Source organism: Fundulus heteroclitus, chromosome 3 (assembly GCF_011125445.2).
Source record: "Fundulus heteroclitus isolate FHET01 chromosome 3, MU-UCD_Fhet_4.1, whole genome shotgun sequence".
In the NCBI taxonomy this organism is placed as follows: Eukaryota; Metazoa; Chordata; class Actinopteri; order Cyprinodontiformes; family Fundulidae; genus Fundulus; species Fundulus heteroclitus.
In genome coordinates, this window is record NC_046363.1 from 4,845,373 (window position 1) to 4,866,633 (window position 21,261).

The 21,261-nt window shown below is 44.5% G+C and overlaps 4 protein-coding genes across 5 annotated transcripts in view; 2 read left to right on the forward strand and 2 right to left on the reverse strand.

Annotated features, from left to right (window-relative positions):
* LOC105918846 (dolichyl-diphosphooligosaccharide--protein glycosyltransferase subunit STT3B) overlaps window positions 1-5,080 on the forward strand; it is a 31,746-nt gene extending 26,666 nt beyond the window's left edge. Inside the window, exons 11-16 of the mRNA XM_036129012.1 lie at window positions 1,068-1,255; window positions 1,839-2,010; window positions 2,377-2,550; window positions 2,634-2,747; window positions 2,835-3,044; window positions 4,222-5,080. Of these exons, the coding sequence (XP_035984905.1) occupies window positions 1,068-1,255; window positions 1,839-2,010; window positions 2,377-2,550; window positions 2,634-2,747; window positions 2,835-3,044; window positions 4,222-4,302 (939 nt within the window). The 3' untranslated portion in view covers window positions 4,303-5,080. The remainder of the gene's footprint in view (window positions 1-1,067; window positions 1,256-1,838; window positions 2,011-2,376; window positions 2,551-2,633; window positions 2,748-2,834; window positions 3,045-4,221) is intronic.
* Window positions 5,081-5,142: 62 nt separating this feature from the next.
* kiaa1143 (KIAA1143 ortholog) lies at window positions 5,143-8,373 on the reverse strand. The gene is made up of 3 exons (XM_012854010.3): window positions 8,165-8,373; window positions 6,700-6,841; window positions 5,143-6,590 (listed from the first exon to the last, which is right to left on the reverse strand). The coding sequence occupies exons 1-3, from the start codon at window positions 8,276-8,278 to the stop codon at window positions 6,358-6,360; spliced, it is 489 nt and encodes a 162-aa protein (XP_012709464.2). The 5' UTR covers window positions 8,279-8,373; the 3' UTR covers window positions 5,143-6,357.
* A 201-nt stretch (window positions 8,374-8,574) lies between these two features.
* LOC105918851 (transmembrane protein 42) lies at window positions 8,575-10,874 on the forward strand. The gene is made up of 3 exons (XM_012854011.3): window positions 8,575-8,891; window positions 9,985-10,131; window positions 10,254-10,874. The coding sequence occupies exons 1-3, from the start codon at window positions 8,751-8,753 to the stop codon at window positions 10,395-10,397; spliced, it is 432 nt and encodes a 143-aa protein (XP_012709465.2). The 5' UTR covers window positions 8,575-8,750; the 3' UTR covers window positions 10,398-10,874.
* Window positions 10,875-15,456: 4,582 nt separating this feature from the next.
* The window catches only part of zdhhc3a (zinc finger DHHC-type palmitoyltransferase 3a), a 42,623-nt gene continuing 36,818 nt past the window's right edge, over window positions 15,457-21,261 (reverse strand). Inside the window, exons 8-9 of one of the 2 annotated variants that reach the window (XR_004928348.1) lie at window positions 20,984-21,077; window positions 15,614-15,700 (exon numbers count right to left, since the gene is read on the reverse strand). Coding sequence is in view for 1 of the 2 variants with exons in the window: in XM_021311417.2 (XP_021167092.1) it covers window positions 15,470-15,700 (231 nt within the window). In the remaining variant the exon portion in view is untranslated. Of the gene's footprint in view, window positions 15,701-20,983; window positions 21,078-21,261 lie in introns of both variants that reach the window. The other variant, XM_021311417.2, reaches the window with a different exon arrangement.

Consider the following 21,261-nt stretch of genomic DNA (forward strand, 5'->3'; position numbering starts at 1 on the left):
AGAGTCGATGAAAACCCTCCACGTTTGTGTGTGATTTAAAAAGAGAAACTCGGGGCTGAAATGTGATGCCTGCACACTCGCTGGAAGTCAGGGTATTGATGAGTCTTTAGCACCAGGTAAAGGTTGTGAGATAGATAATGGGCAATCTAAGGAAAACCACTCATTTAGGATATCACTGACCCTGATGTCATACAAGTGATCAGATGCATTTAAAAATCCCTCACAACAAGCTTTTTTGGCTTATAAAGGTTTACCTTGTTAGAAATCCACGATCTCAAACTGTGATTAAGGAATTAAGATGCGTTAACTAGTGTTAATTAACCGACCTGTTTGCGGTCGCCCCGGGTTCTTTTATCTGATAATGTGATGTTTCTATTGTAGACTTCTGTAGTAATAAAAAGACTCTTCAAACCATAACTATATTTGACCATATTTAATCTAAAAGGCAGAGGGATGTTTACAGCTTCAGTACCGGGTTCTGACAACAACACAACGGCACCGGGGCCTGAGAACCCCGTTTGTTCTCCCACACAGACATTAAGTAGGAAACATTGTGTCCACTCATTCAGGGGTGTGTAACAGTATATCAGTGCTCAGTTCATCACATTGGTGGAGAAGATCATGCTGTAATGCAGACGGGTCCTAGCTGACACATCTTCCCCTAAACAGTCATTCTGTCCAATCCAAGGATGCCAGACTCTTTGCCTCCTGAGTCCGTTTATCTGTAATTTGGTAACCAACCAGTCTCTGTAATCTCATAATCTCCAACACTGGTTGAGATTTAATCAGTTTTAATTTAGATATTTAAATAGAGATGATCAAATACAATTTTGATTTTCTGAAACATCCAAATAGTTCTTAAATTTGGCTTTGAACCAGATTCCATATTCAACATTGTTTGTATCCATGATGTACATCTATATTTTCTGACGGTGTGTACACTAAACACAGTACGGTGGATGCTCATTCCCCGTTGACTTGAACTTAATGCTGGCACCCCCAAACCCTGCTGCCCTGGATGGTGGTGTTGGAGCTTCACTAACCTGTATAAACGGCTCCTCCTGCAGGCGGGGAAGGTGAGGAAACACGTGTCTGAGCAGGAGAAGCCAGAGGAGGGCCTGGGCCCCAACATCAAGTCCATAGTCACCATGCTGATGCTGATGCTGCTCATGATGTTTGCCGTCCACTGCACCTGGGTCACCAGCAATGCCTATTCCAGCCCCAGTGTGGTGCTGGCGTCTTACAACCATGATGGGTGAGCTGTACAAGCACTCTGTGTGTGTGTGTGTGTGTGTGTGTGTGTGTGTGTGGTCCTCACACTACAAAAGTGAACTAAAAGTAAGTAACTTTTTCTTGAAATGAGTGTATTTGTCCTTGAGCAGGTAAACAAGTTTATCTGCCAATGGAATGGAGATTTTTGTACTTAAAATAGGAACAACTCATCTCCATGTTATGTCGAGTGCAGGATGTCTACATTTCTTAGTTTAGGAGTAAAATGCTCACTCCATTGGCAAATCAAGGATAAATAACCTCATCTAAAGAACATTTTACTTAGTTGCCTTTTTACAGTGCAAAGGCCTGTGTCCTGAAGCTTTTAGATGTGCCTCGGCTTAATCACACCTGAGTCTATTCATTCCTTAGTGGGACTCAGTAGGACGTGACCGCACGCTGAGATGTGGTTCAGGTGTGTTGGGCCAGGGACTCGTCTAAAAGCTGCAGGACACTGGTCCTAAAGCCCCCCCCACCCGTAGGAGGTTTACAACGAGTATAAGACAGAGACAACACTGAGTTGTGCAGGTTTCTGCTTGTTAACAACAAAGAGTGACTGTCCCCATCAGGTCCCGTAACATCCTGGACGACTTCAGGGAGGCGTACTACTGGCTGAGGCAGAACACAGACGAACATGCCAGAGTGATGTCATGGTGGGACTACGGCTACCAGATAGCAGGCATGGCTAACAGGACCACGCTGGTGGACAACAACACGTGGAACAACAGCCACATAGCTCTGGTGAGAGCCTCTCTGCAGCATTTGCACCGTCTCCTGGTTCTTCACGGCCATCTTAAACGCTGCTGCTGTTCCCTACATGCTTAACTTCATCAAACTGCCAGATGGGCAATCAAATAAGAGGAAGAACCACACAGATGCAGCTCTGTAAAATGTTGACAGACAGATTACATTTTAGATTTCTAAAATGGAATATTGGAATATTTCTTTTTTATGAACATCTGAAATGATGTTGCTTTTATATTTTTGTCCTTATCTGACCGTACGAACGTACTTCCAGACTCCAAATGTCTAATAGACTCCAGATTTGGTTCTGCTGATCCTGCGGCAGAATAAATCCCTTTGTGCTCCTGATCTGTGTTTGTCCAGGTCGGCAAAGCGATGTCCTCCAACGAGACCGCAGCCTATGACATCATGAGGTCTCTGGATGTTGACTACGTCCTGATCATCTTTGGTGGGGTGATCGGTTACTCGGGGGACGACATCAACAAGTTCCTCTGGATGGTGCGCATTGCTGAGGGGGAGCACCCAAAGGACATCAGGGTAAGCAGCACCGCCTCCCCCCATCATGAGCCCTGTGGCTGTGCTGTAGTCATGGATCCCTTTTTTCTCACCTCTTCCTGCAGGAAAGCGACTACTTCACCCCTCAGGGAGAGTTCAGAGTGGACAAAGCTGGCTCCCCCACCTTGCTCAACTGCCTCATGTACAAAATGTCCTACTACCGCTTTGGAGAGATGCAGGTAGTGTTTTATCCAGAACTGCCTGGCAGGTCCTCTGTAATGCTTCTGTTTATCCACCATCACTAATCACATCCCCTCTGCTAAAAGCTGGATTTCCGAACACCTCCTGGCTTCGACCGGACACGGAATGCTGAGATCGGCAACAAGGACATAACGCTGAAGCATCTGGAGGAAGCCTTCACTTCAGAGCACTGGCTGGTCAGGATATACAAGGTGAAAAAGCTGGAGAACCGGGACCGTGTGGAGGGCAGGCTGCGGAGCACCGACATCCTCAGGCAGAAGTACACGTCTAAAAAGGTAAGCTGGTCAGCCGTGCCAGCGACTCACGTAAACTATAACCGCTGTCAGAGGATGGTTAGGAGGCGGCAGGTGGGCTGCTGTAAGCAGGAAGTGCTCTGTTCAAACCGTGGCAGTCAGAAAACAAGCAATCAGAGAACTTGGTCAAAAGATGCAATGCTCTGCAGAGCGTTCCCCTTACATGATTTGCTAGAACGTAAGAGATGGAACAGCTTCATGACGAGCAAGGAACCCAGCCAAGAGAAGGTTACATCCTGCATTGGTTACAAAATGGAGGCAGACAGCCAGCCGATTTGTTTGCTTTTCATTTAAAAAAAATCAGTTTTGGAAACTTTATATAGATTTTTGAATCGTAGTAAATGGGAATCCCGATTCTTGCGCAAGTCATGTTTTTGACACCGTTATTAAATATAGATAGATAATTATCCACTTGACCTGCCAGATCAGGAGAGAAAGCAGCCAAGAGACCCATGGTATCTCTGGAGGAGCTGCAGAGATCCAGGTGGGAGAATCTGTCAACAGGACTAGTATTTGGTCGTCCGCTCCAAAAAAATCCTGTCTTCACAGAAGAAGGGAGGGACTGTTGGCAGAAAGCTATATTTAGTTTAAGGTTTGCAACCAGCCCTGTAAGTGACACAGCAAACAGGGAATTAGCTGCTCTGGTCACTGTAGATCCAATAATTCAATATCTGTGTGGTGAAAAACTAATACTGCACGACCCCTAAAAGAAAACCTGGTAAAGGCTGCAGAGGAGGTGCACCTTCCAGCAGGATAGTAACCAGGAGGTAGAGCTATGATGGAACCGTTTACATCTAAATATCTCAGCATTTAAAAGCCCACACCTGAGTTTAATAAGGGCTCTGCAGGAAAACTTGAAATGTATTAAAGACTTTCAGTCTGTAGATGTGGAGAGCTGCTAGACATACCCCAAAATACTGCAACCATAGCAACCGGGCAGGCACTTCTACAACAAACTCAGGAGGGCTAAATACAGACGGCACACCGTTCTGCAGATTTTCCTTTTTAAAGAAAAAAAGTCATTTTCCTTGCAGGTAAAAATCAGGTAATACTTCTGTAATGCACCTGAGGTAGCAACGTGATGTAATGCTAAACATTTACCAAGGTGGACACTTCTGAATACACTTCTACCCTGATGTCTTTTCTTTCCTCCCGTCAGACGGCGAAGAGGAAGCGGGGCTTCATCAAGAACAAGCTGTCCCTCAAGAAGGGCAAGAAAGTGACCAAGAAGTCTTTATAGGAAGTTCACCGCGAGCAGACGCAGACTGTGAGCAGCAACAGCAAAGCTTACACTCACAACGTTCGGCACAAACACACAGCAGCAGTAAAGACGCAGCGCAGCGACTCGGGATGAAGCAGCTCCTCCACACCGCCGCAACCACAACCATGCCAAGGTGAAGCTCAGCTGATCCAGGAGCCAACCAGGAGGCTGGATGAGCGCAGACATGAAGACACACACAGACACACACACACACACACATAATAATAAAACAATGACCTTCTGTAGCTGTAATGGGACTCTAGATCCAAACGTTAACTGTTCTTTCAGGAACTCATCAGCCAGACAGCCCTGGTCTGGCACCACACACCGTCACTTAGCTAGTTGGTGCTTCCACGCAGCCACAGAATCATTTCTGGCCTTCTATCGACTTCACCCACATCCCCTTGACGTTAACCGTGTGGGCTCACATCCCTGAAACCGCTGTGAAAACCTTTAGTGTTGCGGGAGCCGACTTTAACTCTGCTGTGCGCTTTTGCCTGAACCGTGAGAGAATGCAGCGGGACAGAAGAGCGTAGGCCTTAGAATGGTGGGGAGCTGCTCTGTGCGCGGGTGTATTTATGAGAGGGCCGGGCCGCTGCAGAGACTACAGCCAGCGCAGCGCCCCGTCCCGTCCTCAGGATGCAAGGTTTTTATCTGGCTTTGATTTTCAACGAGAAACTTCTTCCGTCAATTGTAATGGTCTGGATGCAGGTGTGGGAATGAAACATGCCTTTTTGAATAAAGAGGTTGAAATAAACACTTTTCTTTAATGCTCAGCGTTTTTTTCTTGGAGAGTTGTAAGTAAAGTCCACAACACTGTTTTTGGTGTAAAAACAACTTTTAATGTCAACAAAAAGTAACGCTACAGTTTCAAAAATGCATCCAAAGCAAGGAGGCGTGTAGCCGGCTGCATTGGCAGCGACGCATCGAGGCTACATGAACTGCTGCAGCTCCTTTGTAGAAGCCAGAATACATCCGCAATCGGACTGAAGGGGAGGAGGAGACGCACGTCGACCAGAGGTTTGAACGAGACAGCCGGACTGAGCCGACTCCACGTGGGAAGGCGACCTTAGAGAAGACTCAGAAACTCAGCCATCATCAGACTCCACACGGCTGCATATGCAGATCTGATATTCACACGTCCCCCACTGACCAAGCTGCAAAACGACTGCTGTACGGTTATCTTCTGTCCTGGTGACCTCTGGCAGGGTTAGCAACCTTTAACATCCCTAAGAGCCAGCGTCTGCTTTTAGAAAAAAATAAAACTACTAAAATATTTGCACCGTTACTGTCATACATGTAGGGGGAAAACACTTCCTAATATTTTCAAACAAGCTTTTGAGGTCTGAGTCAGTTTTTGCTATGGTTGTTTCAGACGGCAGAACTATGGGATTTGAGGCTAGAGCTGGTAGCCAGGATGTCAGCGTACAGCCAGTACTGGGCTAGAGCCTCTGGATGAGCCGCTTTGCTGTTTTTATGGCTGGTGCTGATCAGAGAGGGACTAAGAACAGTGGGGACCCTGCATCAGGCTAAGAATGAGCGATCTGAGGTCTTTGCTGGCCTTCTACAACATAACTTTAAAAAGATCCTCAATATTTCTTAGACCAGCTTCTTCCTTTGTTGTCCTCAGCTAATTTCAGGGCACTGGCCTGTTGTCCACCTAAATAAAAAAAATCTTCTGTTCTACAAAATGGATGTTTTAGAAACCCTGGAGGCCTCCAGGGCTGCAGAGAACACAGCGGTGTGGATTTAACGTCGACCGAGGGTGGAACGCACAGATGTGCTACGGAGGTCCGGCCGCTGTAGACGGTGATGCTGCACATATTCAGACGATGAGTCCAGCTGCGCTTCTCAGCTTCCTGAGGAATCTCAGTAATTCTCTGCTGGCTTAGATTTACAGTGAACACAGATGGGAGAATACAAACACTCTGGGATGAGACATGCAACGACCCGACAACAACACATTTAACTTTTTTTTTTTTGTTTTCCATTTCTACGCATCCTCAGACCATTACCTTCCTAACAGTCCCACATTTAGTCGTTCTCATCCTCTTCATCGCCTCCGAATGACAGCAGACTGTTATTTTTGACTTTCTTCCCTGACTTTTTGTCCTTCTCCTCCTCCTCTTCCTCCCCCTGCTCTCCGCCGCCGTCGTCCTTCTTCTTCTTCTTGCTGGAGCTGGCAGTGATGCCCTGAAACCTGTCAGAGGATGAGCGCTTGGCTGGTTTCTTGAAGAGAATCTTGCCATCAGGAGGAGCTTCTTGGCCTGTGAAAAGGACCGGGAGGTTAGGGCTGCATGTGTGATGCTGCCACAGAGGCAGGGAGACGGCCTTTAGCAGGTCAGGGCTTGTGTCCTGTAACGAGAGCCTCCTGACCTTTCTCTCCAGCTCGCGTTTCGTCCTTGACCCTCTTCACCTCGTCTGCACTCAGATCGCCGGTTTTTAAGACGACCACTTGAGGTAATTCATCTTCCCGATCACTTCCGCTGTCATCGTCCAGCGTGGGCATCACCTGACGCTGAGAGAGAGAGAGAGAAGATGCAGGTTAGAACGGCTCTGCAGTGGAAAAGGTGTTCACTGTGCGGTCAGGGACAGCTGACTGCACACGCTGAGCTCCAGTAGAGGTTTAGTGAAGATAACGTAGCCCTGTTCCACTGCTGGTTACCGAGCACCGTCACTCACATGGCAGCTAACCAACCCGGTCAGGCGTCCGGACGTGAAAAGGTCAAACTGAGCATCAGAAAGCTTCACAGAGGACCGAGCCTGAGCTAACGACGGGAAGCTGAGGCCACCAACACTAGACAACAGGAAGGAAACATGTTGCCTGGTCTAACGAGTCTACAGCTGAGATGTAGGGACAGAATTTGGGTTCGATGACATGAAAGCAGGGATCCGTCCTGACGCAGATTTCCCTCACCATTCGCTGTCTGGGATTATTTTTAATTCCCACCATTTGGGTGTGAAAGGCCACAACTGTTGCTGCTGGCCACCTCCAGCCCTCTAGGACCTCAGAGGACCATCTGACAGTGGCCCAAAACTCAAATCGTCTCCAACTGGTTTCATCTCAGCCTGTAATCCAGAGACCTGCACATTCTGCAGATATCAGCCTGGCAGAGCAGCTTTGGGATGGGGATTGCAGATTAACGTGGTGGACCTGCAGCCGACAACTGTGCAGAAACGTACTGTGAATCCAGACCGCCTCTGCGGGGATTATTTCTGTGGCGATCAAAGACCTGAGGCAGATCAGGGCTAGGATGCTGCAGCGATAACGTGAAAACTTCCTGATCACTTCTCCAGGAGGACGTTTGGTCACATGTTTTCTCTACTTGGTGGGCAGACATGACTTCACCACCAAACCCACTTCAGATTTCTGCCCATTGACCCGACATGCCGGCCCAAACAGTAACCGACCTTGACTTGGAGCAGAGGTCAGGAACACATCTCTCCTCCTTCAGCTGACATCTCCCAGTGAAGCAGCTCCCTGCTCTTTAGTTTCTACCTCCATGCTCCCCTTAGTTTGTCAGCCTGCGCCTTCTGCCCCTATGAGCCCTGGATCTGAGCTCAGGGCCAACACGTTCAGACACAACAGCTGCTGTTGGTCATAACAGATTCTGTTTAACACAGCCACGTGATAGTGGGATTATTTAAAAATCAACCTCAGCTTTATTTAGATTATTTGCCTCCTGAGAGCATTTTAGAGACTGGGTGCCATTGGTTGCATAAAATGTTGAAACTCCAGACAATCCTGCCAGAGATCGGTACCACAGTAGTAGTGAAACCGGTCCCGACCCGCGGCTGACTGCTAGCTCCCACGCAGGAGCCCACGTCCACAGCATCTTACCTTGGTCTCGACATTTGGCCCTTCTTTGTATCCCACGTCGGTCTTGAACTTCTTGAGGAAGGACGGCTCCGCCGGTTTGATCCACGTCACGCCGCTGGCTTTGCCTTTATTCATCCTGAAAACAGCTAACCGAGGCTAATGCACCAAAACACTGAGGCGCCTGGCTGCAACGGCTGCTGTGATTGGTCTAAAACTCAGCCTCCGGAAAGCGGAAGACTAGCGACACTTTCAAAATAAAATCCTCCAGGAAGATAAGATAAGATAAGATAGTCTTTATTGATCTCACAATGGAGAAATTCACTCGTCACATCGGCTCAAACAAGAAGGTGCAGAGTAGGGAAGGTGCATTCAATTATATACAGTGAATCTTCATATATACAATGGAAAGAGGAACGAAAAGAAGCAATTAGAAGCTATTTCTTAAAGATAGCTTACTTCTAAATGCTAAACTTTTATCAAACATGCACTATAACTAGAGTTGAGACATCTGGGCTATTTTAGAGCTGGAACCTATGTAGGCATGCTTTTATTGTGAAAGCTCCCGGTGCTGCTGTCGGATTGCCTTGTCGGCCGGCCTGCTCCACAGATGGATCCCAGCTGTGTTTACGCGCTGTCGGCGGGCTTCCTGGCGGCCGCCGGCTCTCTGTGTGCCAAGCTGAGCCTGGGAGCGGACTACCTGAGGGAGATGTGTGAGTCCAGCCTCGGTGGAGCGGCCCGCTGTGACTGGGTAACAGCTTTCTGACATCTCCCCATCTCCTTCCGGGTTCCGTAGTTCAGTACGACCGGTTGATCCGCTCTCTAAGAACTACGACTACGAAGTGCAACCTTTTTATCTAATAACTGAAATAAATTCACTAATGGATGAGATTGTGTTTTTCTTTTTTAAGATGAGCCCGTATTTATAAAAAAACCTAATTTCGCCAATGATGGTTTAGAGTAAGATAAAAAAAAAAGATGATGTGTGAATAATGTGCGAGTCCTTTAGTTTTCCTCTGGCAGAGTAAATGTTAACAGTGATCAGTGGAGAGTGATCCGAGCCAGGTTGGATTTGAAGGATTGTTCATCTTTCAGAAGATGTGAGGCAAAAGAAATACCCTTCTGATTTTCTTTTTGGATTCTTTCTAGAGCTAACGTTGAATTTGAAAGAATCTGTCCTCAGTTTAGAACATTTCAGTCTATAGTTGACTCACTTTTGTTTTTCTAGCACATGATCAAATTGGCAAAAACATCAACAAAAAAAAACTCCAATTTGAGCAATCTTCACAAGTGTAAACGTTACAGAAAGCACAAACCTTCTTTTCTTTATGCAAACTTTCTTTCTGGAATAATTCAGACCCCTCTGACCTGCCTAAGTACTGCAGCCTTCATGCTGGACCCTGTCCAGTTTGTTTCAGGGATACGCTGAAATCACCCTTTTCACACCATTAACCCATGAAACAAAGCCCGTCTTTAACTTAGAATAACTCAGTTATGTTTGACCTGCAGTTTTTAGCAGGACTCCACGAAAGAAGTTCCTAATGTCCCAAAACATAAACACCTTTTTTTAAAAAAAAAGGAGTTCCACCAGTTCCAAACGTAGTTTGTCTAGGTTTAGGCCGTGTAGACTCACGGCTAACTTGCCTCACTATTTGAACTTTTGAACTAGAGCCAATCAGAAATCGCTCAGTTTCCAGATCCAAAGCTGTGAATTGGATGTCATGTTAAATCGATTTACTGTCACCAGAACCAGTAAGGAGAGAAAACGCCTCTGCCAGCTAATAATCTTGCCTTTGCTAATCACTGAAAGCAGTATGAAGCAGAAACAGCTGCTCTCTTTCCAGCTCCACGTCCCTCTTCGGCTGCTGTGTGGAGCAGTGCTGCTCACCTGTAACACCGTCATGTGGACCATGTTCTCCAAGGCTCTCCGTCACGGCTCTTCTTCAGCAGGGGCCACGGTCACCACCACCGCCTCCAACTTCATCTTCTCTGTAAGCTCTAACTATCCGCTCAAACGAACAGGCTTAACGTTTCTGCAGCCCCCCCCCCACCCCCACATGTCTGTTGCAGCCCCCGCTGGGTTAACCGGGTGTGTCCTTGTCGGTGTGTCCAGGCGGTCCTTGGGAGGCTGATCTTTGGAGAGACTCACAGCAGCCTCTGGTGGATGGGCATCTCTCTCACGCTGTGTGGACTGCTGGTGCTCCATGCTGCAACGCCACACAAACACCCGCAGGAGGCCGAGAAGAAGGAGAAGTGATGGATCACAGAGAGGCTTCTCCTAGAAGCGAGCGTGGAACATCTCATTGCACTTTAAACACATGGATGACAAAGCCTTTGTGCTGAAAAGAGAACATAACCAATGTAAAAAATGTTTCCTAGGGTAACTTTAGTAGATATTGGGGTTAAAAGTGTGAGGGTTTCAACATGTAAGTTAGAATTGTTTGTTCGTTTTAGACGAGCTGTTTTCAGCTAAGCTGACTGGTTCCAGCCCTAAAATCAGATCCAGCACATTTTACAGCTCAAACTGGTGGACTGAAAAGTTGCCAAAGGCTCATTAATTAATTAATTAATTAAGTTGGTTAAAGCTTTTCTAAGTCCTGGTCACTGGAATTAGACTGTGTGTTTCTCATTAGCTGAGAGCTATTGTTATGGTTGTTGACTGTGTTTCTCATCAGTAATTACCTGTAAATACACATCAGTTTGCATGAAAATAAATGTATATTTTTGGATTCAAGTAGTAGCTCCTGGTTGATCTTTTTCTGAGCAATCTAACTAGTTTCTGCTAGAAATGGGTAAACCTCGGCCTAAGAAACAGATTCTAACCTGGTTCTTTTGGAATATATAATAGCTCGTTATTTAGGGAAGAAAAAAAATCCAATCAGATGGATAATTAGAGGGTTTAAATTGGAACAAATTGGGCTATTAAATTCTAAAGTTAACATGGTCCTAATCTACGTCACACTCATCTAAATGAGTTCTGCTTATTTCACCTTTTATACGGATGAATCGCACTAAGACAAAGTCTCATTTTCAAGAACAACCCATTTTAAATATAGACACTAAACCACATGTTAAAAGATACAGCGGTCATTACAATTCATATAACAAATGAACTGAAAAAACATCTGAAAATCAAAATAAGACAGCAGAAATAAAACATAAAATAAACAGCCACCCAATATCCTTTATTAAACCAGTTCAGCTCAATTAAGCTGCAAAGTTCTGTGGGTACTGAATAAACAACGAGAGAATGATAAAAGCCATGTAAGCAGAGGCTCTAGTTACTGTTTAAGTGACAAAGGAAGTTAGATTGGGTAGAAGACAATTACTGATGCCTAAATGACTATACACCATTGCAATAGTCTGCATGTGGACAGAGAAGGCAAGTTAACCAGAGTATGAAGTCCAACGGTGGGTAAGAATTTTACATCCTGCAATCGATCTCAGGGATAAACAAGATCCAACTTCTGTAAAAAGCTAATGGAAGTGTTCACATAACGTCTCTGTGATCAGTAAAGTTGTTTTTTTATCAGTAAAGGTAATGTGGCCACAAAAAAGCAGTTCAACACATTGCATCTGACCAGAAAGAGAATTTGAAAACGAGACTGGTATCAAACGTGTGTTACATAACATGTTATGATTCAGTGTCAAATGTTTCTGACAAATCTATGAAAAGTGCCCCAAGATCAGTGGCGCCTCTAGAAATCTTTCATAGGGGTGGCCAGATGGAGCCACTGAAACTAAAAGTTGTAATTTCAGGATTTTATTCTACTGTTGTAGTAAAGCTGCATGTAGAAAACTATCAGAAAGACTCAAGTAAACGCCTACTAATATCTTTTGGTGTTTAAGGTTTTACTGAAGTTTTAATGTTCCTAATGACATTAGACCCAAAGCTGAAATTTGATTAGCGATGTGGACGATCTCATCCAACATCTGTATCAGACCTGATATTAATGATATTCCTGCATGGGATATCAGGCTGAGGACGTCCATCCAGACAGCCTGTTCTTGTGTTTCATCAACCATACTCTGATGGATTTTAATCTTCAAGTTTAAGATGTAAGCCAAATAGCTCGTATTTAAACCGATGTTACACAAATACATGTTTTAGGTTTCACACAAGGTAGAAAGTCAGTGTTTAGTGAAGATGACCTAATGATACAGATTAACGACCCAAGACTTCCACATCCAAATACAGATAGTAGGAATAGTTCCAATCTAGTAAATCCATAGACCTCTGTTACCATTAGTGGTGCTGATGGTGTGTACTGACGACAGGAACCTTTTTATTGCACTGCTATGGTCCTTAGTCTCAGCAGTTTATACAGAATTAGGTTCTTTTTTGGCACAAGGGTAATGGACGCAAAAGTAATTGTTCTGAGGCTTATTGTGAAACAATCAATCTTTTGGGTATAAATTGCAGCAGTATAGCTGACAGAGCTCGCTCTTTTCTTTTTGACATGTACTTCAGACAGCAGGACAAAAACAATATAATGCTCATAACGCTTTTTTTATTCAGGGTCTTTTTTACTAGAATTTATCGGGATGTGACTTAAACCCAAAAATCATCCTAGAGTATATCTCTAATACTAAATTCAAAAGGAATGAATCCATCGGCACATCTGAACTCAGTCATCAGCAGCCAGGAGTCCAGGTTTCGGAAGGCCAATTGGAAAAGGTACAATTATTTCCTTACTTTGACCATCCATGGATGAGAAAGCTCTGCGAGGATCAACGCTGGCTCTGCTCGGGTTTTATTGGCACCGTGTTTCTCTTTGACTCCACCTTGTGGTATCTGTATGTATACCATCGTGGAGGATGTGAAAGATCAACAAAGAAACGTCCCCTGACTCGGATCAGCCGCCAGCATTACATGATAACGCTTTGCTCAGCTCCAGGTCAGGGTTCTTCATTCTCACACTGAATAAAAACACACAGAGTGCTGACCACAAACACAGAAAATTAAGCATTTCTAAAAAGAAACCCCCTTCTATAGTTTTTGTAGGTAGGTTTATATAAAGAAACACCTCAGCTTTTTTTTTGTATGTTTTAATTCATTTTTAATAAAGTCATAAAAACAGTTTCAGAAGAACAGAAAATATAAATATTTATACATATTCGTTGTTATAAAATGAACCCACACAACAAAACAGTACAGTTATTAAAAGAAGTGTAAACATTATGCATAGTCCCATAGTATCCAGCACCTATTCACCAATGACTGAAGAGTTTTTCACCGTTCCCGTCAGGTCTGGGTTTTAAACACGTCACGAAGAGAAGAAGTGCGACACGGCCCAATCAACACAGATGAGATGTTAAGGGAATCCAGTCAGAACAACGAACCACGAAGGAGGATAAGGCACAAGGTGAGTTCAGGTCCTGGGGGGCAACGTACGGCCCCTGCTGGGCGTCGCTTAGCCAGTCTCAGTGAGAACGCACCTGCTTCCGGCGCTGACCACAGCGTACGGTCCAGCAGGGCGCCGGTATCTGCAACAACGCAAAGGTTTCTGCTGCTTATGGAAGAGCTGGATCATGCTTTAGAAAACCGTTTGGTTTTGTATTAACTTGGTTCACGTTCTTTGGTCTGAGCAAAGTAAGGAATCAGAGCGTGGTGGGCGCTGTTCCAAACGCCCCTATGTGTTGAATGAGGGAGGGAGAAGCAGATCTGATCCAGCAAAGCTCTGCCGCAAGTCAAACATGCTGTCTGTGAGCTTTGTAATAAATGTAAATAATTTCCTTTAGTTTCTGTTAGCTCTGCTACACTCCCATAATCTGGATTTAGAGGGAATCCCTCACCCATACAGTTTGGGTTCTGAAAATAAGCAGACCATCATCACTAACCAGATCAATGACTGTTTTTTGTCGACATATTTCTAAACAGTAACTTTATAACTAGTAGATTCCCAAAAAACCTACAGACCAGACAGTGATTGGATGCACGTTCCTCGAACTGGGCCTGTTCACAATTAGAGCAGTGTGGAGTTTAATGACAGAGGTCATTTATTCTGGGGAAAAATAATCAGGTGACAAATGGCTGGTCTGAATTTTAGGATGTCCATAATTCCCTCTGTAAAAATCTGAATAAAATGGGCCATGCCAGTGATTAATGCTTTGATTAACAGTTTATCAGAGAGGAGGAGAATATAAAATGACAGACCGCCAGCTATAATAATATTGTCCGTTTTGGGTCTTGGAGCCACAGAAAGTTGGTCAGACCACACGGTGGCCCTGAAGTCAAGCAGCAGCTCCCTGACAAACGGCGCCTCGGGCGTCGTGCTGCAGGGTTGTGCTCCACGCTGTGAAGTCGGGCCTTTTTATTTATATGATCCAGGGATCACGGATAAGTTTCAGTACATCAACATACTTTATTAGATGATGTGTTACGCTGAGAAGGTAATGCCCTAGAATCCCCAACGCGCCTGTAAGCGAGCAGCATCTTGGTTCCCTTTCCAACAACTTCTCAGGCCACACGACAGACAGACGACCTGTGGAATGACATCAAGCTGAAGAACAGAGGAATGTAGTCCAATCATCCAGGTGCTGGAAGTTGGTTGACTCCTCATAACGCAGATGTGAAGCAGTGATTATACGTGTGCTTGTCCATCTGATTACGACAAGATCCTGAAGACCTTTTCACTTTTATAAAGGTGTGATGTTTGTTCACACGACAGACCGATTTCTGGAGAAACTGAAAAATCTTCATTAGGGAGTTTGAACAATCGCTTTGGGGACAAAAGAAGGGCAAATCGTTGCCTATGTTCAAAGCTCAAGCTCTAACATGTATTTACTCCCAGCACCTTAACGTAAGAGAATGATTCTTTGTACCGAATCAGCCAACGCACATCACAGCAGACCAGTGGGAAGACACAGAAAGCACGATGATGCGTAGCGGCTCAGATGTTTGAGAAAACGGTGAGAACACAAAGTGACTGCGGCGGTGCTGACTCCTGTTTGCCCCGTTAGATACCAGGTATCTGGGTTTTCTTCCCCCTGCTCCGATAATCTATGCCTGACTCAACCGTCAGAATCGATTATTGACGCCGGCATCTTTTTTGCGGGGGGGGGGGGTTGGATACTGACTGCTCATAAGTACACCACACAGCCCTGCTTAAAACTAAACCCCTATTTCTCTATGTAGAAAAATATTTTGTCATTAGTAGCGGCCCGCAAACCTTGAGATCCCGACACCGTTAACATGGAAAGATGTCAAACCTCGGTACGTAACTGTAAATCAAAACAGAAGTAAGTACTCTAGACAATATCACATTAAAAAAATTCCACCAATAGTCTACAACAGGTACAACGTCTTTTTGCTTTTTTTTTTTTAGCTTAAGCGTTGCTCATTACGTGGAAGTAGGTAAGTGGTATCTCTATGACGTCCTCCTGAATAATCTCCCCCTGGGGGACGGCGACGTGGTCCACAGGCTCTCTTTTACAGCTCAGCCCAGAGAAAGGGCTGAACCAGGACAGAGAGAGCCGGCCTCCGAACGCGGTCTGCATGGCCTCCCAACATGGCACTTTGCCCCACTTCCCTGTCTCTCCCTTCAGGCGTTCGATTCCCTGAGGAGGACACAACAGTGAGCATGAACACGCACCATCACCCACAGCTTATCGTTGCAAAACTGATGATGGTGCCGACACAGCTGAGGCGTTTTAGGCCTAAACCAATCTAAAAAGACTAAAAAGCTCAGCACTCTACCTGAAACTGGCTGCTGCTAATTTCTCCTGTTTATACTGGCCAAGAAATCTGACTAGACCAACGTGTAATATATTTGCTACGCAGCGTGAAACTATTTACACCTGGACCTCTTGTTACACTGATATAATAACCGGAGGGAGATGATGCTAAATGAGAAGTCAGAGGACATTAATTTGAAGCTGCGTTTGAAGTGTCCCCTGAGAACCTCTGAACTTACCTGTCCAACAGGCTAAAGCATTGCAGCGATTAATGTGAACCCAAATCATCAACAATTGTGTTTTTTACACTATATTCTAAAAGAGGTCCTCATTAGAAAGACGACATTGAACAACCACTCGGTGACGGTCTCAAAATGTTCCTCCTACGCAGTAGAAATGTATGATATTTACTTTTTATTTTCCAAGTCTTGATTAGGAAAAAAAAAATTGTTTCTGGACTTCTGTTTCAGATCACAAGAACAACTGTTATAGACTATTAAGTAACTCAAAATCATTGATTAAACTTGGTGTGGGAGTGGGGTGTTCATACATTAAACACATGAAAGTTGTATCACATAACCCAAGATCAGCTGGGTTCTCTGAGATAAGGGCTGGTTAGGCAGTGAAAATGACGGGTTATTGGGTTACATACAGTTATTAGTTCTGCATCATTGTCATTGAGGCGATCAGTGATGGATGATTCCCCTCTGAACTGGCTGCCAGCCTCGCTGCCTTGAGTCCCAGGTACAAACTAGCAGGTAAATTAGAGTTACCGCCATGTAATAACCATTGCTATGGTGACCTGATGAAACTTACCAGGACCACACAGACCACCTTGAGATCTCATTATTGCAGCAACAAGCATGAAGCTTATCACAAAAAAACAAACAAGCTTTGGGTTTCCTCTCAAGATGAAATACTTTGTTCTGCTGTTCATAACAAAATATCCAAACAAAGAGTGCTTGAACTCTTGATACTGAGCTAATTAGATATTTAAACGAGATATTAGCTCATGAGGCTCGGCGATATGACTTTAAAAATAAAATGCCAGATTGTATTATATCAAATTCGACTAAATTTTTCCCTTAACTCGTGATAACTTTGTTTATTCTTTTCCAGCTTTGGCAGCATCAGCAACTCTTTTCCTCAGGACAGAACTGGTTTCTGTTTTTGTCATGATGATATCTTAAAAAGGGACCGTGTGGAACTAATCTGGCTTTTAATTAGCAAAAATCAAGCATTGCTTTTATGAATACATATTCTGGCAAAGTCTAATAACGTCACATGAAAAAGGAAAGTGATCTCATAACTTAGAAATAGTTTAAAGACACACGTGTTGGTGCACCCACTGAGGGGGGTTGGTGGGGGGTCGGGCGCCTGGCTGCGTCACCATTTCTGATTTCAGTAGCTGAAAGCGGACCAACTTGTCAGCCTGAGTAGCCCTTATTTCATTACACAAGCCATAGCTGTCCCTAGAGGAACATCCTCTGTGCATATATAAGCAACAGTCATTCTAAAATCTCCTCCCGCTTTACCCAAAAGCTACTTCTTCAGTGACCGCATACTTAGTTGCTTAACGTCAATGATGACCACCACCACCATCTGCAGGCTGTGGCTACTTAATGGTCTCTTAACTACAGAGCCTCTTGATAAGGCTGACATTAGCCGTCTATCTTCCACCACGCAGATAACTGCCCACTGTCCAGTCTGTCACCAAAGAGTCAGTGAACCACAGCCACCCCTGCTTTAACAGCTGGCCACAACGCTACAGAACAAAAATATTTTAGAGGGACTTCACTATTTGACCACAACGCTTCAACTCAGCTGCCGTCACATAGTGAGGCGATTAGTGACTAGACCGTTAACACTAGCCACACAAGCACTAGGATCTCCTGGTGCTTCTGCTCACTAGTCCAGGTTTTACCCGTCGTGTACAGAAAGCAGCAACACAGGAAACCTAAATGCGGTTTGGACTTCAGATACTTTCTCGTCGCAAAGACAAAAGGGGTGGACGCACATCACTTTCTCTTTCTGCGTGCCATGAACACACATCTAAGAACTGGCAAGTTCCCGTTTACCCAAACCACCCACTCAGTCTGTTCACTCGAGCGACCGCTTTACTTCTATCAACCTGAGGGGTGTGCATTACCACATACCAATGTACCCCCCACGCTGGAGGGTCCTGGGTCTGCGTTTCAGGGTGGGATGTACGAATATGAAGTGCTCTCCTTTGGCTGATCTCTCAGTCCTCTGGGATTTGTGAAGTGTACAGATGCAGCCTACGCTCCTCCCAGGAGGCGGGCGCCATGCGCTGCCTCAAACACGGACCACTGGCTTCTGGGCCAGATTCAAGGGCAGTTCTCTCCAGGGATTATGTTCAGCTGTAAGCTCGGCATCGCCACACAGTCGCAGGATTTTACAGGTCAGTTGTTACTGCAACCACAACATGCAGCTGCTTCCAACAGAAGCCCTTCTCCTGAGCGAGCCGTCGTCAGCTTCAGAAACAGCGAATGGGGCAATGTGGGAGGACGCATTTCCCCATAGTGAGATACGGAAAAATGCTTGAAAGAGACTTTAACATAATATAAATAATGATCTTCATTTGTCCTTGCAACATACATTCCAGTGCAATTATTCCTCTGCATCTAACCCATCCTAGGGGGAAGAAGGCTGCCACTGTGTGGTGCCCTGGGAGGATTCTGGGGTTTAGGGTCTGGCTCAGAGACCCAGAGGGGTAGAGAGTGGGATTCAAACACAGGGACATGCTGCCTACCCCAGAAACAAGTGCCCCGCTCTAACAGCTAGGCCACTATTAATTACCTGGGTTCTCTGAGAGCATGAGCAAGGTATCCCACCACCAGGTCATCCTCATGGCATACAGTGAGGATGAGGCTACTTTGGTACAATGACTGTGAGAAACAGCGTCTTGCTTATATATGTGCAGAGGATGTCCCTCCTCTAGGCATCAGCCTCGCAGCTGCCGCCCAGTTAAGGTTGGTGTAATGAAATAAGAGCCGAGGGCTACAAAAAAAGCTCAGCGAAAGACTTAAGTCTAGGAGAAAGACGAGGTTAAACACTGGAGGACAGAGCCAAGTGAACCATCTACTGAAGCACCAAACATCAAACAGTTAAACCATATCATTGCACACTAGTGATATTTGCTGTGGCTCAATAAAAAAGGTCAGTTCATAAATGGGTTATTAATGTTGGTCCTGATCATTTGAGTTATTTTAAAGGTACCTCCTTACTGTAATAAAATTAGGATTTATAAACATACTAGTTTAATTTAGAACGCAAAAATCATTGTGTTGAAAATCCCTCGCTTTATTAAGAAGCACTTGGGACAATTTTGGAAAAAAAAATAGTTTTTGGTGTTTTGGAGGATTTTCCTAGAGTCTGTGTGAAATTATCTCTGTCCTTAAAATAATATGCCTGAGACCCTCCATCCTATGGTTTGACTTCTGTTGCAAAAATACACGTCACTGACCACAAAGGACGCTCCATGGAGTCAGGGGGACTTTGAAAGCTGGATCCCTTAGCAAGTCATCAAATAGAAGGGGTAACAAACAACATGACTACGACTAATTTCTGAAACTGCTTAAATGCTGCACTATGGAAACCCAGCTTTCCTAGCTGCTGCCTTAATTATACAGAAGAATGATGTTAACATACCCTACCCAAACAACTAGTCATCTTAAGATACCATCATGAAAACCTGTTTCTACGTCTGATCACACAGCTTTTATATAGTCATGTTAGATTTGGTTCATCTACAATTGTGTCTTGATTTTCTTATTTTCATAGCTACTGACATATCCGTCTAATCTCACCACTCAGGAGTATTCTGAGCCGTTTATCTGCTGCTTTGTGCTCCTCTGTCTGCAGGGATACAAGAAAACATCTACTAAAGTCTTCCACACCTTGAGACTCACATTTTTTTTTATTTTTCTATTTAGAACTGCACACCAGTATGTAAAACATTTCCCTAGTTGGATTTCCCAATTGGGTTGCAGCGATAAGGTCTCGGGTTTGAAACCCAAACAGGCCATTTCTGCATGTTTAACCCACAGATGCATGGGTTCTCTCCAGGTCCACCAGTTTCCTCCCAGCGTCCAAAGACAAGTTAGATGAATTGGTCTGCGCGTGCATTGAGCTTCGTCTCTGAGGTTCCCTGTGATGGACTGCTGACCTGTCCTAGTTGTACCCTGCCCACGGGAGACAGGGCCCATTTCAAAATCTATAAAACTTGGATCTAAACACGCTTAGCAAACATTAAATACAGATTCTTTAAATTACAGTTTAATAATCAGAAATACTTTTAGTTTGTAAAATATTTTTTTTTTTTAAATAAAACCAGACATCTGTTAGGAACTACAGGTTCAGTTCATAATCCGGATCTAATAGGGTCTAGTATCTAGTAATTTATTTTATTCCTGCTATTTGTTGACTCAATGTTTATTGGATTCAGTGTTTTATTGTTGATTCTGTAAGGTGACCTTGAGTGTTGAGAAAGGCATCTATAAATAAAATGCATTATTGTTATTATTATTATTATTCAATGAGTTTCAAATAATCTGTGGTTTCTGTCAGTGACCAAAGAACCAAAAATCATCAATGAGTTGGACATAGACTTACGTTTTGATAAAGCATCTCACCTAGATATAAAGCAATGCAAAAACCTATTTTTCAGAAATACTTTTTTTTTTTTTGCTTTCAATGAACAATGTCAGGAAAAATCAAACAATTTCCCCTGCTAATTTTACCCATAAACATAAAGACTTGGAAAAATCTTAAATGAAATTTCATACTTTTCAGTTGTGCGTAGGAAGCCCTTGTGAGTTTAATTGGCTGAAGAGCAGCTTTATGGCCAGTACAGACAGCAGCAACTGTAGACTACAATACATCTGTATTGTTAATGAAGCACAGCAAACTAAAACGATAAAAACAGCTCGCACACATGGGGAAAATACAACAACAACAAAAAATAAAACATGAGGCATGCAATATTTCTGCACTAAGCTCACTCATTCATTCCCATTGTTTGGTTGAACGTAAAGCAAAACAACAGAGAGCACACTTGGGACCACCGGGACTGAAACCTGCATGCTAGTGGCATGTTAAGCTTGATGGGACGACTACAGTGACGGAAGCTCTTCTGCAGCTTACCTCTGTCAAGATTCTAAAGAGCCTGTCTGCCTCAGAAAGCTTTGGGCAGAGTGAGTTATCAACCAAAGCAGAATGCATGAGTATGGAAAGGGCACTGCATAGGAAAGAGGCAGATTAAAGACAAAGAATGGAAAACAGGGATGGAAAGAAAACAGGGGTCATGTGTGAGGATCATGTGAGCAAAGAACAGCGTACAGTTCAGGAAAAGGTTGGTTTAGCATCCCTAGCGCCCCCCCCCCCCCCCTCCCTCCCTCCCCCACCCTCCAACAAAGCAAGCA

Bases quoted from the DNA above. Each gene is read 5' to 3' on its own strand.
- kiaa1143 (XM_012854010.3), bottom strand. From the start codon at position 8,278: ATGAATAAAGGCAAAGCCAGCGGCGTGACGTGGATCAAACCGGCGGAG. The intron at 6,842-8,164 runs GTAAGATGCTGT...TCTCTCTCTCAG, and splicing joins GGCCAAATGTCGAGACCAAG to CGTCAGGTGATGCCCACGCT. The intron at 6,591-6,699 runs GTCAGGAGGCTC...TCCTTTTCACAG, and splicing joins AACGCGAGCTGGAGAGAAAG to GCCAAGAAGCTCCTCCTGAT.
- LOC105918851 (XM_012854011.3), top strand. From the start codon at position 8,751: ATGGATCCCAGCTGTGTTTACGCGCTGTCGGCGGGCTTCCTGGCGGCC. The intron at 8,892-9,984 runs GTAACAGCTTTC...CTCTCTTTCCAG, and splicing joins GAGCGGCCCGCTGTGACTGG to CTCCACGTCCCTCTTCGGCT. The intron at 10,132-10,253 runs GTAAGCTCTAAC...CGGTGTGTCCAG, and splicing joins CCTCCAACTTCATCTTCTCT to GCGGTCCTTGGGAGGCTGAT.